Raw genomic sequence first — 17350 nt, forward strand, 5'->3', positions numbered from 1 at the left:
GATGTGTGTGTGTGTGTGTGTGTGTGTGTGTGTGTGTGTGTGTGTGTGTGTGTGTGTCCCATTTTAGATCTGATCTCTTTCTGACCTGTTGCCTACTTTTTTAATAATAGATAATTAAGTGTATGGATTTCTCTTAAATATCTGCCTAAGAGATGAAGGTTCTTGTTGTATATTTTGAGTCACATTTGAACTAATTTGCTGGTAACCAAATATTTGGTGACATGTTCAATTTATGTCACATTAGTATTCAACATTACGTTCCCCAAAAGGCCGGTTTGGCAAAAAGAAAAGGCAGATTCCTAATGATAAGTTTCCATATCCCTGCGGTGTCAACTTGTATACGAAATCATTCCAGACGCTGACAACGGTGGGGGGTCTTCGGTTGGGTCATCTGTTGACATCACTTCCGTGTTGCTGAAGAACTCGATCTCGGGAGGAACCCAGTTGATCGCTTTCAGAGGGCTTTTGTTGACCCCGGGTATCCTGTTAACACACAACTTCTTCGAGCATTGTTTGTCGGACGTCCGATAGAGTTGTCATGTCGTGTATTCTGCTGCTAGTGCTGGTTGGCGTCCTGTCCCTCGCGTGGCTGCTAGGACGGCGGAGAAGGTGAGTGTTAAGGAAAGAAAACATGGAAAGTAGTAAGCGCGGTCGCATAATGGGATACAACTCCGCAGAGATCTGCTGGAAGTGTGGAACGTGCTGGAACGGTTACCTTTGGGAAGTGTTCTCCGGTGGTGGGACAACTTCACCTGCCACCTAAATAATTTCGGTTAACGGCTTAACAACTGCTGAGATGTTGAAGTACCCGATCTGTTTGATTTAAGGCGTGTTTAGTATCTTTTAAAAAAAAGAATCTTTAAAATTATTAGTTGATACTTGAAAACCAGTATAAAGTATTAAAACAACAATCAGACCAGACTCCTATGGTGGATTACATATGTTGTGGTTTCGGGATTGTTCATGCGTTTTGAATTTCGTTCTCTCAATTTATCTCTACAACGAAAAGTCATTCCCACAAGGCAATCGATTGGCTTGAGCGACAGTCTGTCACCAAAGCCAGAGACGCGTCATCTTTGTTGACTCCAATGGAAAAAAATATATACCGGTATATTAAATAAACAACAAACATATGTTTTATTGCCTCCTGTCTGAATATGATATCATTTAAAATTTTCTACTGCAGATTCCTGCACATCCAAGTCAAAGAGAGACACGTTAGCAAGCAAAGAGTGAACAATAAAGTGTTTAAATGTGAATGTCTATCATTGTATAGGCTATATTAATAAGTGCAGGGTGCATATTAATTGTACCCAGAAAGTCACCATCTTCCTGGGTAATCAACATCATGCTGGTGCTGTTGCTGGGCCATTGACCCATTTTGGCAATCATTATTGATCCCGGTGGTTTGACCCGTTCTTCTGTCATATCTGAAATTCATAAAGATTACATTTGTCAACAATAGATTACGTAGCCCCCTAGTTATCATGGGATAAACAATATTGAAACAACCAGGATATAAAGAAATTGTGAGAAAATAATTCAAACTGAATTTTTAATTTACATTTACCTTTAGGCCATTAGGCAGACGCTTTTATCGAAAGCCGGTTAAAATAAGTACAGGGAATTTTTTTGTAGATATCTGTAATTCCAGTTTAATTCGACTCAATTCAAGGTATCAACATCCCTTTTCAGATATCTTAAATTAAGTTTTGACTAGGTGAAATGACGTTGTAGATATCTAGATGTCTACAATTCAGTTGCAGATATCCGTAATTCACATAGTGGATATCTGCAATTGAATTGTAGATATCTGTAATGAGAAACCCCATAGACATGAATGGCAACCATAGAGTTGCAGATATCTCCAATTTTAGATATCTCTTATCAAAATTAATTTCTAGACATCTATTACTTGATAATAGATATCTACAATTAAATTATGACTATCACTAACTCCAGTTTGAGAGTGCTACAACGTCATGTTGTCATAATTCCAGTTAGAGATATCTACAACGTAATTTCGCCTAGTCAAAACATAATTTAAGATATCTGAAAAGGTACATGTAGATATCTTGAATTGAGGTGAATTAAAGATATCTTGAACTGGAATTGTGACTAGTCATAATCAAATTGTAGATATCTCAAACTGGAATTACAGATATCTACAATTCAGTTGCAGTTATCCGTAATTCAAATCTGTAATGAGAAACCCCATAGACATGAATGGCAAAAGTGACGTAATTTATCCTAGGAGGAATTTCTTAGTGGATATCTGAAATGACAATTGTGGATAGGAAGAATGTAGTTGCGGATATCCGAAATGTCAATTTTGACTAGGCAAAACTGAATTACAGATATCTGCAACCCATATCCAGTCTAGTGAATTTATGTAAAATTGGCTTGCCATAGGTGAGTGACTTTTAGGTGAGCCAAAGAATAAAAAAAAAAAATATATATATATACAGGTGCTGGTCATATTATTAGAATATCATGAAAAAGTTGATTTATTTAATTAATTCCATTTAGAAAGTCAAACCTGTAGAATGTATACATTCATTCCAAACAGACTGATACATTATAAGTGTTTTTTGCCAAAAAGAAGATGATTATAGCTGACAACCAATGAAAACCCTAAATTCAACATCTCAGAAAATTAGAATATGGTGAAAAGGTCAGATATTGAAGACACCTGGTGCCACACTCTAATCAGCTAACTAACTCAAAACACCTGGAAAAGCCTTTAAATGGTCTCTCGTTTTGATTCTGTATGACACACAATCATGGGGAAGACTGCTGACTTGACAACTGTCCAAAAGATGACCATTGATACTTTAAAGAAGGAGGGCAAGACACAAAAGGTCATTGCCAAAGAGGTTGGATGTTCCCAGAGCTCTGTGTCCAAGCACATTAATAGAGAGGCGAAGGGAAGAAAAAGATGTGGTAGAAAAGAGTGTACAAGTAAGAGGGATAAACGCGCCCTGGAGAGGATTGTCAAACAAAACCGATTCAAAAATGTGGGGGAGATCCACAAAGAGTGGACTGTAGCTGGAGTCAGTGCTTCAAGAAGCACCACACACCGACGTATGCAAGATATGGGCTTCAGCTGTCGCATTCCTCGTGTAAAGCCACTCTTGAATAAGAGACAACGTCAAAAGCGTCTCGCCTGGGCTCAAGACAAAAAGGACTGGACTGCTGCTGAGTGGTCCAAAGTTATGTTTTCAGATGAAAGTAAATTTTGTATCTCCTTTGGAAATCAAGGTCCCAGAGTCTGGAGGAAGACAGGAGAGGCACAGAATCCACGTTGCCTGAAGTCCAGTGTAAAATTTCCACAGTCAGTAATGGTCTGGGGTGCCATGTCATCTGCTGCTGTTGGTCCACTGTGTTTCCTGAGGTCCAGGGTCAATGCAGCAGTCTACCAGGAAGTTTTAGAACACTTTATGCTGCCTGCCGCGGACCAACTTTATGCTGCCTGCCGCGGACAGCACCTGTATATACAGGTGCTGGTCAAATTATTAGAATATCATGAAAAAGTTGATTTATTTCAGTAATTATATTCAGAACGTGAAACTTACATATTATATCAATTCATTACACACAGAGTGATATATTTGAAATGTTTATTTCTTTTAATTTGGATGATTAGTACTGACAATTACTGAAAATCCCAAATTCAGTATCTCAGAAAATTAGAATATTAGTTACGACTAGTACAAAAAATGATTTTTTAGAAATGTGGGCCAACTGAAAAGTATGAACATGGAAAGTTTCAGCATGTATGGCAATCAATACTTAGTTGCAGCTCCTTTTGCCTGAATTGCTGCAGCAATACGGCGTGGCATGGAGTCGACCAGTCTGTTGCACTCCTCAGGTGTTATGAGAGCCCAGGTTGCTTTAATAGTGGCCTTCAGCTCTTCAGCATTGTTGGGTCTGGCATCTCGCATCTTCCGCTTCACAATACCCCATAGGTTTTCTATGGGGTTAAGGTCAGGTGAGTTTGCAGGCCAATCAAGAAGAGGGATACCATGGTCCTTAAACCAGGTACTGGTAGATTTGGCACTGTGTGCAGGTGCCAAGTCATGTTGGAAAATGAAATCGTCACCTCCATAAAGTTGGTCCGCGGCAGGCAGCATAAAGTGTTCTAAAACTTCCTGGTAGACTGCTGCATTGACCCTGGACCTCAGGAAACACAGTGGACCAACAGCAGCAGATGACATGGCACCCCAGACCATTACTGACTGTGGAAATTTTACACTGGACTTCAGGCAACGTGGATTCTGTGCCTCTCCTGTCTTCCTCCAGACTCTGGGACCTTGATTTCCAAAGGAGATACAAAATTTACTTTCATCTGAAAACATAACTTTGGACCACTCAGCAGCAGTCCAGTCCTTTTTGTCTTGAGCCCAGGCGAGACGCTTTTGACGTTGTCTCTTATTCAAGAGTGGCTTTACACGAGGAATGCGACAGCTGAAGCCCATATCTTGCATACGTCGGTGTGTGGTGCTTCTTGAAGCACTGACTCCAGCTACAGTCCACTCTTTGTGGATCTCCCCCACATTTTTGAATCGGTTTTGTTTGACAATCCTCTCCAGGGCGCGTTTATCCCTCTTGCTTGTACACTCTTTTCTACCACATCTTTTTCTTCCCTTCGCCTCTCTATTAATGTGCTTGGACACAGAGCTCTGGGAACATCCAACCTCTTTGGCAATGACCTTTTGTGTCTTGCCCTCCTTCTTTAAAGTATCAATGGTCATCTTTTGGACAGTTGTCAAGTCAGCAGTCTTCCCCATGATTGTGTGTCATACAGAATCAAAACGAGAGACCATTTAAAGGCTTTTCCAGGTGTTTTGAGTTAGTTAGCTAATTAGAGTGTGGCACCAGGTGTCTTCAATATCTGACCTTTTCACCATATTCTAATTTTCTGAGATGTTGAATTTAGGGTTTTCATTGGTTGTCAGCTATAATCATCTTCTTTTTGGCAAAAAACACTTATAATGTATCAGTCTGTTTGGAATGAATGTATACATTCTACAGGTTTGACTTTCTAAATGGAATTAATGAAATAAATCAACTTTTTCATGATATTCTAATAATATGACCAGCACCTGTATATTGCGTTACTCGCGCAATAAAAAAATGAACGCTGTTAAAATTGGTTTGCGTTAACGCGTTTAACTGACAGCACTAATCTAAACGAAATGAAGCAACTGTCCCAGATTTCAAACTGCATTTGAAATAGACCTTGAGACTCACAACAAATCAACGCTATAGGTAAGGACAGTGATCATGATCTGCCTCAATATCAGAATAACAACCATAGGTCAAATAGCAATAACTGGTGGAATGACCATAAAGTAGGTCTGTATGTGCCGTGTATTAAGCTTGTCCAGGCCCTGCAAGTTAGGATGTAGGCTATGAATCTGAATATATTTTTAGGTAGGGGCCATCCCCAAAATGCACCAGCATACAGGAAATCACATCTACTGAATTCCAATTTTCTGAGAAAGTGACCAGTAGGTCCATGTGAGGGCAATCTTTCCCTGGCATTAGGAGGATCTCAGTCTTGTTGAAGTTAAGCTTCAGGTGATGGGAAGTCGTCCAAGTGCTGACGTCTGCCAGACATTCTGAGATGTCTCAACCAGGGTTTTGTCAGAGGAGGGGGAAAGAGAGGAATAGCTGAGTGTTGTCAGCGTAGCAGTGATATGAAAAACGTTCTGATGTGATTACAGAGCCAAGGGATCTGGGGTCTCATTTATAAAACTGTGCGTGGGATCGTTGCTAAAAGTGTACGTACGCCCAAAAGCCAAGTTTTGCGTGCGTCAGAAAATATTCGGATTTATAAAACCCTGCGTACGCACACCGTACGCAATCTTTGTTTTATAAATCACAGAGTGCGTACAAGTGTGCACAGCTGAATCAGCTTCACGTTCCGCCCTGTACACGCCCCTTTTTAACCATAAATGGTCAATGCAAATGATCTCATGAACGCGATCTGCATATAAAACAGACTCAGACGCAAGTATTATGACTTATCGGAAACAATGGCAGAAGTACTGAGAAAAGCAAAAAAGCGACATTTCACGGAGGTTGAAGTGGAGACACTTGTGGGTGAGATGGAGGCCCGAAAAGTAGTTTTGTTCGGCGGTCACGGGATTGGGATCGCCAACAACAAAAAGCAGAGTGAGTGGCTGCAGCAGTGAACTCTGTCAGTAGCACGGAGCGCACAGTCCCAGAATTAAAAAAGAAGTGGTCTGACATAAAGGTACATATTTTTATGTACCAATAAATCGTTATGGTCCGTAAAGACCCTATCCCTCCGAATCCTGCCATTTGCATGGTCCGCCAGAAGTGCCATATGGTGCAGCATTACCACGGCGCTCACCTCTGTATTTATTGGGTTACGGTAATAAGACTGACAGAGAACACCTTGGATAATCAGTTTGTAATCACCCACGTAAAATGTTCTTGAACATAACCCCTTTTTAATGCCTGATTTGTCATGAAAGCATCAAGAGTAACGGACAACGATTGTGATGAGGAGTGTGGCTTGGTTTTCCACACTTGGGATTTAATTGACATTTGATTAAGTGTTGACAGTGTCACATGAAAATATTATGTTATTGACACATGTTGGACAGATGCTTTATACCATGCAGTCGCGCCGTCAGTGGAGAGTATGGAATGACGGGATTAACTATAGAGAATTTTTTTTTATTTCTATTCTACGGAGATGTTTCTGGAGTTATAACTGAGAAATAACGCAGTTGACTTAAATCATTCTGATTACATAGATTTAACGCATGATACGGGTTGAAATAAAATGTATGAAGGACGATGATAAAACATAATCGTTCTTCTCACTCTACAATTCTTCTGTCTGACTTCAGTTCACCATCACACCATCTGTGTCGCCAATTCTCCTTTTCCTCCAAACCATGCGTACGCATGGGTCAGAGTTTGCTTAGGGCTGCGCACATTTTCCCGTCAAGTTGTTTTTTTATAGATCACCTTGGCGTGGAAAGTCACGTACGCCAATTTCAGCCCCGTTTTGTGCGTACGCAATGATTATAAATGAGACCCCTGGTATGTAGGGAGAACAGAAGGGGTCCCAGTACAGAGCCTTGAGGGACACCAGTGTCAAGAGTGCAGGGTTTGGACAAGGAGCCATTCCATGTGACCTGATAGGTGCGATTCGTCAGGAAGGATGAGAACCAGCATATTGCAAATTTTGAAACATTTCTCCCCTTCCCCTCCCTCGAAATATATCAGTCAACATCAGGATTTGATGTACGGAAGCGAATTATGGCCACATGTGAATTTATTTGGAGTTCTGAGTTTAACGTCAGAATTCTGAGGTTTAAGTCAGAGTTCTGACTTTAATCTCAGGGAAATGGGAGTCAATAGCACGACCCATGATGCAAAAGTCATTATTTCTCCAGTGGGGAGAAGGTAAAGACGTAGTCGGGAGTAAACGGGCAGGAATCGGAAAACCGGTAACCGTAAATATCACTCGGAAAAGAGGCTTGTAACATTGTGACAAAATCCAAAGAGATATCCGACCAGGGGAGATGAGGCAACGGGAGTGGACACAGGAGACCAGGAGGTGGGTGACGAGATACCTTGCTCTGGGCGCACAGAGGACAGGCGGCAACATATTCTCCAACCTCCCTCTCCATGAACGGCCACCAGAAGCGTTGCTTAACCTGAACATGAACAGAGTACGCTTTATTTCAGGGTGTCAGGAGAGGAGGGAGGTATGGGCCCAGTGGATGACCTAAGCATGATGAGAAACCGGAACAAACAGCCGGTTCGGGGGACAGCTGTCCGGTACTTGAACATTACCAGTCCATCTGAATGTTATCAGCAGAGACAATAAACCCCAGAAAAGGGACAGTGGTGTTGTGGAATTCACACTTCTCAGCCTTTACGGAAAGCCAGTGGTCGGGGAGCCACTGCAGAACTTGGTGGACATGCTTGACATGAGTCTCTTCATCAGGGGAGAAGATAAGGATATCATCAAAATAAACAAAAACAAATTGGTTAAAATACTCTCCGGGAACATCGTTCACCAGATCGCGTTCAAACACCGCTGGAGAATTTGTAAGACAAAGAAAAAAAGAAAAAAATCCTTCTTGCCAACGAAGAAAAATTCTGCTCCCGCTGGGAAGAGGACGGACGAATGATGCCGGAAAAGTCTTTATAATCTTTCATAGCCTCCTTCTCTGCACTGAATAGAGACGACCTTTGGGAGCTGAAGTTCCAGGGAGCAGATCCATGGGACATAGGGTCATAGGGTCGGTGTGTTAAGGCAGGGAAATGGCTCAAGCCTTGCTGAACACCTCCTTGAGGTCGAGGTAACAGGACGTGAACCCGCAGAGATCCGGAACGACCTAGGAACCCTGGGTCGAGAAGGCTCTCGGGCAGAAACAGACAGGAAACAGTTAGAAGAAAATATAAATTAATTCATGTATTTTTGACCAAATTTCTGGCCAAAACTAATTAAAGAAGAGGGATTATTTCCCGGCTCACTATGCCGCCAGAACCTTGGTACCCTCCCCTTAAGGTTGTATCAGCGATTCTAGGCCGAAACATAAATGATCACATTCGTCTGATCTTTCCTCACTTTCCGCTAGCTGCCTGCCCAATAAGCAGGCCGTCAAAAAAACTTGTCTCTGTAGGCAGCCTATGATCCGAGATCGTACACAAAACCAAATGGTACCATCAACCACTCAAAACCCAAATATATAGTATTCCAACCAATCATCGACAAGGGGTGGGTGTTGTGGGGTTTTGCGCTGTGTTCATGATAGTTTTTATTGGATGCACAAAACACGCAAGGGAAGGGCGAGCTGGCTCTGTTTGTTTGGGACAAGCCCCCAGGAACAGTGCATACTTCCACAATCCACCAGTGCTCACCGGCCAAGCCTGGTATTGCAGCTGTTCAAGCGGGCTGTGGACGGGTCCCTAGATTCAATGGGCCCAAAAGTAGATGTCTCCGTTCACTCCAATACAAGTGGGGAACAGGAATGTGTCTCCACAAAAAATGACTGGATATCAATCAAAGGTTCATAATTATCTTTATGCCATGTACTTAAAAAGTTTTCTCTTTCCATAACGCCACCTCAAGCGTTTTATTAGCCGTTTTGTGATATTATTTTTTGCTGGAGAAGGAGGGGTGGGCAGCTGAAAGGAGTCGTAGTGAAACAAATGTTGTTTCCTCCCGGCAAATAATATTTAGGTGTTTTTGTTATCTGCACGTATTATTGAATCGATATTGAAGCAATTGGATCAATATTGAATCGATATCGAATCGAATAAAGACCTAAAGAATCGAATTGAAGTGAATTTTGAGGTACCTGGCAATACCCAGCCCTTCTAATTATAACCTCTGGGGCTCATGAAACCAATATAACTAAACCTGAATGTATAAACTTGAATTACAAAGTCAACTTGAATGTTGAAATAAAGTAAGTGTCAGTTCTCAATGATTGTGAGTCCCTTGATGGGATGACTGAAAATCCCTAGGGCTGATGGGTCATGAGATCAAACATTAACAGACGTGTAGCAATATTATATCAATATGAAGCACTTTTTTGAAAAGCCAGTGCTGTAAAGTTGTCTCCTCTAATGATCTCTGAACTATACTGAACTTGATGGAAGTCAGCTGAAGTCAGCTGGAACTTCAAATGATTTTTACTTTAATTAAGCTTGGCGTTTAGTTTATGGGGCCACTGGAGTGATGCCCCTCATGAAAGCTATCATGGCTGCTTGCAGCCAATGTAAATACACTTCTGGTGCAGCAATTCATGGCAATGATTAATAACTAAACATAACTTGGTGTAATTATTGAATGTATTTCAGTTTTCCCCGAACCAAGCCACACCACTATGTACAAAGTGTGCCCTGGCTACTAATTATGATTTTAGTTTAACCTAAAGTGATCTGCCTGTGCTATTAGCTGAACAGTACTTTCCTGTACTTTGGCAGAAGAGAAGGCGAGCCCCCGCTGATCCAAGGCTGGATTCCCTATCTCGGCAAGGCTTTGGACTTCAGACTGGATTCACAAGCATTTCTTAAAAATAATCAGGAAAAATACGGAGACGTGTTCACTGTGTATATAGCAGGTTGGTATTTAAAATGGTTTAATTCAAATCAATTCTGCAATTCTTCCAGTATAGCGGCAGATCAGGTCCATCACTTAAGTAATTCAACTCAATATGTTCTCCTTCTCTCTCCAGGTAAATACATGACTTTCATTATGAACCCTCTGATGTACCCCTCCATCATGAAATACGGCCGACAGCTGGACTTCCACGAATTCGCCGACCAGGTGGCGCCGGCCACCTTCGGCTACCCAGCTGTTGGCAGCGGTCGCTTCCCGGAGATGGGCGACCAGATCCAGCGCTCCTTCCGGCTCCTGCAGGGGGAAAACCTGGTGCTGCTGGCGGAGTGCATGATGGCCAACCTGAACCTGGTCCTCCGTCAAGACTTTCTCGGTGGGGAGGGGGAGCGAGGTGCCGGGGTGGTCGGGATGGGCTGGTCTACCGGCGACCTCTACGACTTCTGCAACAGCGTCATGTTCGAGGCCACCTTCCTCACCCTGTACGGCATGCCGGCCCCCGCCCGCCGGCACAGCGACATGGCCACCCTGCGCCATCACTTCACCAAGTTTGATGACATGTTCCCCCTGCTGGTGGGGCGCATCCCCATCTGGCTGCTTGGCCGGACCAAGGCCGTCCGGGAGACACTGATCCGCTACTTCCTGCCCCAGAGGATGATGTGCTGGTCCAACACCTCGCAGTTCATTGCCCGGCGGGCGGAGGTGTTGGAGCAGTACGACACGCTCAGTGACACCGATAAGGCAGGTATGTCGACTGCTTGTCTTGATCCAGGGCTTTACAGATAATGTGAATAGCCTCAGCCTAATAAAAAAAGAAGTAATCTTTAAAAAGTTATCTTCACTTGTGCAAGGCTTACTTGCATCATACTAGAATTAGATGTTCTTGCTACACAATATGCAGAATTCAGGTTGAATCCACAAAAAGGTCAATAGGCCTACATTGCAATCTGTAATAAAACGTATTAATGAGGAAGAACATTCCTCAACCACATGTGCAGGCAAAAATAGTCAGCCGGTTCATTGTCATCATCCATCCACTCTCACTACCATTGTGTTGTGGCGTTTGCAGTTTTGTTGTGGCGTTTACACTTGTGTTGTGCCTTTTGCATTTGTGTGGTCTTTTTTTAATTTGGGTTGTGGCATTGCAGTTATGTTGTGTCTTTGCATTTGTGTTCTGGCTTTTGCAGTTGTGTTGTGGTGTTTGCAGTTGTGGCTTTGCATTTGAGATTTCCATTAATGGGCATGTGTTTTTGGAAATATGCAAAGCATTTTGGATGTGCATTTCTCTGGATACGTTCCGACCCCTTTTAGGCAAGGCTCCGGGGAAAGTGCTGTGTGCAGGTTCTAGCGATGGGGAACACAAGTGTATGACCTGTTTGTGTTGGCCTGCAGCTCACCACTTCGCCATTCTGTGGGCTTCTGTGGGGAACACCGTCCCGGCCACCTTCTGGGCTCTCTACTACCTGATCAACCAGCAGGAGGCGCTGCAGGCTGTTCGCAATGAGCTTCACCAAGTCCTCAAGCTCCCTGAAGCCCAGGGGCCCCAACAACCTGAAGTGATTGTCAGCAAGGAGCAACTGGATCAGCTCCTCCTCATGGGTGAGTTCAGATTAAAGATCCCATGGCATGAAAATTTCACTTTCTGAGGTTTTCTAACACTAATTTGAGTTCCCTTAGCCTACCTATGCTCCCCCAGTAGCTAGAAATTTGTTGGGTGTCAAACAAGCATTAGGCATTCTGCTCCGCGTTTGAAAAAAACGTTTTGGAATTTTCCCTGTATGTCGTCATAAGGGGAGATGCCACCTCCCCTTTCCCTGTGTTGCCAGCCCAGAGAATTTGGCCCGCCAATGAGCTACGACCCTAGTCTGGCTCCGCCCGCCTAAGTACTTCCGCTCAATTTGAATTTCCCTTCAGTACTAGGTCTGGACCTGCTGTATGTAATTTGGTTTTCTGGCGCCGCCACAGCGTGCGCCCAATCAGCGAACAGAGGGCGTGTCTCAGAACAATGACGATAAAGTCGTGCGCTAGTTTGAGTTTGCCTTACTATAAAATATTGATTTACAATGTGCAATTTTTCCATGATAAATTAAATTCGACTAACCTGCAGCTGTCGTTGACGGACATTTTCGTGCAGACGCGCAAGGTGTTTGGTTTGTGTACAACCTGCGCGTGATTCCCGGCGCATGACATACGTCACAACCAAACGTTAGCGATTGGTCATGGCAGATCCAGAGTGGCACCGGGCAGATCCAATCATTTTAAACTTCAACAGACACCCGCCTTCAAGTGAGTTAACGTTTGTCAATTGATTAGGTCCAGACTCTCTGTACAAATGAAATTAAATGAAGTGAAGTACGAGAATCTGGTAGAACCAGGCTACTACGACCCTGCGAGCACCGCATGTGTTTGTGTGTGTGAATACACACACTGTAACGCAAGTGTTGTACACTTCTTTGTTTTTTAGATAAGCGTTCTGCTGTTGGTGTTATGGCGAATAACACGTCTCTGGTATTTCCACAACGACTGTATTTGGGTTTCCCTCTCAGCCATGGTTGAGAAGGAATTGGGGGAAAGGAACTTTGGCTTTGACTCCCTGAAGTACATGAACCATGAAATGGAGGTGAAAGGAATTGTTGACCGCGAATGTCTCCCCCTTGAGCCCCGCTTCCCGCTGCCGAGGGACCACCCTCTTGGCGCTGCCCGCTGCCGGAGGCGGTGGTGCCTAAGCGCTGTCTGCTGCCCGCTGTCGAGGCAATGGTCCCTCGGCAGCGAGGCTCCGGTGGGAGAAATTTGCGGTCAACAATCGCGGGCAACCATCCCTTTCTCCTCCATGTAGTGGTTCCGTCTACTTCAGATTGATGTGGACATGGAAGAACCAGAGACGTCGGAGAACCCGACTCAGTCGTTTGAGATTCATAATATCGTCTGGAGGGGCACACAGCTTTTGGCTGTGATAATATATATTATATGATATATATCTATGTATTATATGATATTACTTAGATATAGAGCTCCAGGACAACCGCCGGAGCACCCGGCGGTTGTCCCGGAGTGTTCTAGAATGTTTACAGAACACGGCCAAAGGCTGTGTGCGCTTCGCCATTGCGATACATCCACTGTAAACAGAGCGCATGGTACCATGGCTGCAAGCTGCTCAGGGCCACACCCCCACCCTCTTCCTTGACCCGCCTCTTTCTTCCTCGTTTGCATTAAAGGGGTCCTATTATGCTTTTCCGTTTTTTCCTTCTCCTATTGCGCTTTACATACGTTTTGGGGTACATAAATGGTTGGCAAAGTTACAATACCATAAAATTCCCACAAGGGGGAGTAAATGACTACCGCAAATCACTGTTACCGAGCTGCATAGAAATGGCTCGTTAGGATTCTCTCCGCGGCTTTCTTTTACTTCCGGTACATGGTGACGTAAGCATGTACTTTTGCTGGGAGTCTATGGGAGAGCGTCATCAACTTTTGTTGCGTTCCTGGACACGCTGGGGTCGGGGGGAATGGATCAGATTGCAAAACAGAGTTTGAGTAGAGAAGTAGATGGACAGAAAGACATAATACTATTTATATATTATATATAAATTATATATATATATAAATTATACATAAATTATATATATATATATATATATATATATATATATATATATATATATATATATATATATATATATAAAATTGGTATGGTGAGTTACAATATATAATTGGTGAGTTATAATATATCTGTGAGTTATAATATATAATTGGTAAGGTAGCACCAACGTCATAGTAGACAGAGTGACAGATTGCCTGAATTGACGTCAGCACCAAGATTCTAAATGCCTCAAAATTCTAAGCAACAGGGTGTTTCACATGGGAGTTGTAATACTCATAAAAGTAGGAGAAAAATAATGCGCTAGACAACCCTTCATTGTGGTAAATCAATTCTATGAGGTCAAACAAATTAAATAATAAACAGTAAAAAATAGCATAATAGGGCCCCTTTAAAGCTACTGTCACCGAAACGGCACGTTTCGGGAAATCTCAATGTGCGACTTGCTCGTAGTGGCTGTAATTGTGCACCACTGCTGAATTTCGGGAACGTCTTCAAATACTGTGTTAGGGGCCCACTGATCTATATTAAAGCATCCATAAAGTAGCATGCCATGGGACCTTTAATATTGAGCCCCCAGTACAGTCTGTTAGTGGTGGACACTGGGAACCGCTGAGCACATCCACATTCTTCTGCTGGTTGGCACTGAGAGCTGTCAAGTACAACCAAAGTCTTGGTGGACACTGGGAGCTCCCCAGGACCCCCAATATCTTAACTTCAATATCTTCAGAAAATCAATAAGATGTTTGCATAGCAATGTGAATAATACATTTGATGTTGGCATGCCAATGTCAATAATCAATTCGATATCAGCTTAGCAATGTAAATAATCCATTACATATTAGCATATCAATGTAAATCATAAATTAGATGTTAGCATAACGATGTGCGGCGTCCTCTCTTCCAGACAGCGCCGTCAACGAGAGTCTCCGTCTCTCCTCTGCGTCCATGAACATCCGCGTGGCCCAGGAGGACTTCTCTCTGCGGCTGGACGAGGAGCGCTCGGCGCCCGTCAGGAAGGGGGACGTCATCGCCCTCTACCCTCAGACGATGCACATGGACCCCGAGATCTTCACAGACCCTGAGGTAGGACCTCATTCCCGCTTCGTCACCCAAACATTGGAAACTATTAAGCAAACTATTAAGTTAACATATTCTATTTGTGCACTGAGGATGTTAGGCTTTCGTGCAGCTTTCACTGACGTAGTGTTTGGGGGCTTGGCTGATAAACACGATCCTGTTATTACTGGAACTGTAGTTGTGTTTGCATGGGAATGTGTGCCTGTAAAAAGGGAAGGAGTTGTAGCACCTGTTGCCAATCGTCTAACATGGGATTATATGTATTTGTAAATAGATTAAGTATATATTATAAGTTTTAAGTGATACCAAGAAAGTGGCAAACTCGAAGACCGTGGCGTGCTGCAGTTCCAAACTGCAAAACCAAAAGTTCCCATTAGAAAATAACCCACATGTTGACCTTCTCTCCATCTCCATGGCAACAGACATACAAGTATGACCGCTTCATCGAGGGAGGACGAGAGAAGACAGACTTTTTCAAGCACGGACAGAGGCTCAAGTACTACCGCATGCCGTTCGGGTCGGGCTCCTCCATGTGCCCTGGCCGGTTCTTCGCCATCAATGAGATCAAGCAGTTCCTGTGTCTGCTGCTGCTGTACCTGGACCTGGAGATGGCGCAGGGCCAGGAGAAGGCCCAGCTGGACAACAGCAGAGCAGGCCTCGGCATCCTACTGCCTACCAAAGACGTGCGCTTTTGCTATAGAATTCGGTAGCGATTCCAGGAGAACTTGGACCATCGATGCCCGAACTCTACAAGGCGATCCCCAGACCACTCACGTTAAGGGTCCAACATTTGAGTCGAAGCTAACAGGCTTGATCTTTCACAAGAATGAAGCATTATTCTCGATTATCTTCAGCTTTACTCACTTAATGTCACACTTATTATAAGTGAGGGTACATATTTGCGTCCTCGCTTATCCTCCGCTTTACTCACTTAATGGAACTCTTATTATAAGTCGGAAATCTATGGGCGTGGTTATATCTATTGGTCGCAATAACAAGATAACACATGTTACATTCCAGACTGAGAAAACCGCGATGCATCACAGGTGCATCACGATGCAAGTGTGGAAATACTGTGAAACTGCTTTGCAGTGCATTATCGTTATTAAGTTTTGCATTATATAGGAACCAGATCTGTGCATTCAGATTTCGAACAGCACTACATTTGGACGACCCCAATTAGTGCACTGTGAAGTGAATGAGTGAGCCCTTAGAGAAACGGACCATGCCTGGGCGTCTCACCAGCTGGAAGAATATGATCCAGGGCACCAGGCTTGGAGAGCAGAGATCATTTAGTGCAAGTATCTCTGATCATGTTTAGTCTATTTTAGTAGCACTTAATCATAGCTAGGCTCAAAGGACTTCACAGCCCCACGTTATACTAAATCATATAACCCCAAGACCTCTAAATGGTGTGGACAATATCCATTAGAAGGAGCACAGGAGAGAAATTCCTCCCTTTTGGAACCGTAAAGATTGCAATAGGTGCAAAACACGCAGACATGATGCAAGGAAAAAGTGGTTATGATGAAGCAGTAACATGTATGCAACCATTTTTTCCCTTTAAATGCCTGATGAAAGACAACTACAGAAGAAAGCGAAGAAGAAGAAATGACATTACAGAGATGATGGAATGTCATTGGAAATCCAAATGAAATAGATCCTGACATCATATAGAAGCAGCTGTTTCACCGAAACACTACATTTCAGTATATTTCAGCCGTATTACGGGTCAAACACTCGTATTCTATATCACTACAACCTTTACACAGTACTTTCCCCAGAGCCTTGTCCAAAGAACCGCATATCCAAATCGCTTTGCAAAATCGAAAAAACACAAGCCCATCAATGCCAAACTCAAGGACATGCTTTTGTTTTTATGTAATACATAAAAACAAAATGTTTTTATGCATTACATACACATGCATACAATACATTTTGGGTTGGGTGGCTAATGTTTCACTAAAGTATTCAAAGCTGCAAATGAAATAAAGATGCATACAGACAAACGGCGATGTAGCGGTTGTATATTCCTTCTCGGAAATTGGGGGTGCAGACTTGCCCGGTGTTTATGCAAGTTCACAGCTCAATAAGGCGGTATGATAATGCAGAGTCAAATACCTTGGGAACAAACGCAGGATTCAGCTTTAATACAACTTTTGAGTTCCCCCGCAAAAACTGCATACACGCCGGAATGGCGTGTATGCGCATGGATGTCACTCACGCGTTTAGCCGAGGCCAACGCAAGCAGCAAAGCCGTCTTAAACGAGAGCATCTTAAGCTCTACCTGGTGTAAGGGCTCAAACGGTGACGTGATGGCGCATCAAGCACCCTAGATAAATCCCACGGAACAGACAAGTTCCGCGACACCGGCCCAAGACTTTGTGCATCTTTCATAAACCGGCAAACGATAGGATGCTGGCCTGCCGTTTTGTCCCCAAAAAATGTGACAAGCCGATATAGCGGCCAAGTACACGTTGACAGAGAAAGCCTTGCCTTTATCCAACAGGTCCTGTAGAAACGTCAAAATAACAGGTACGGGACTCTGGAAA

The 17350-nt window shown here is 43.4% G+C and overlaps 1 protein-coding gene across 1 annotated transcript; it reads left to right on the forward strand.

Moving 5' to 3' along the window:
* The first annotated feature begins 97 nt into the window (after window positions 1–97).
* On the forward strand, window positions 98–16810 carry cyp7b1 (cytochrome P450, family 7, subfamily B, polypeptide 1). Its single transcript, XM_030364554.1, has 6 exons — window positions 98–609; window positions 9988–10124; window positions 10239–10865; window positions 11513–11719; window positions 14626–14804; window positions 15221–16810. Exons 1-6 carry the CDS (start codon window positions 539–541, stop codon window positions 15506–15508), a joined length of 1509 nt encoding a protein of 502 aa, XP_030220414.1. The 5' UTR covers window positions 98–538; the 3' UTR covers window positions 15509–16810.
* Window positions 16811–17350: the final 540 nt, after the last annotated feature.

This window comes from Gadus morhua, chromosome 8 (genome assembly GCF_902167405.1).
Source record: "Gadus morhua chromosome 8, gadMor3.0, whole genome shotgun sequence".
In the NCBI taxonomy this organism is placed as follows: Eukaryota; Metazoa; Chordata; class Actinopteri; order Gadiformes; family Gadidae; genus Gadus; species Gadus morhua.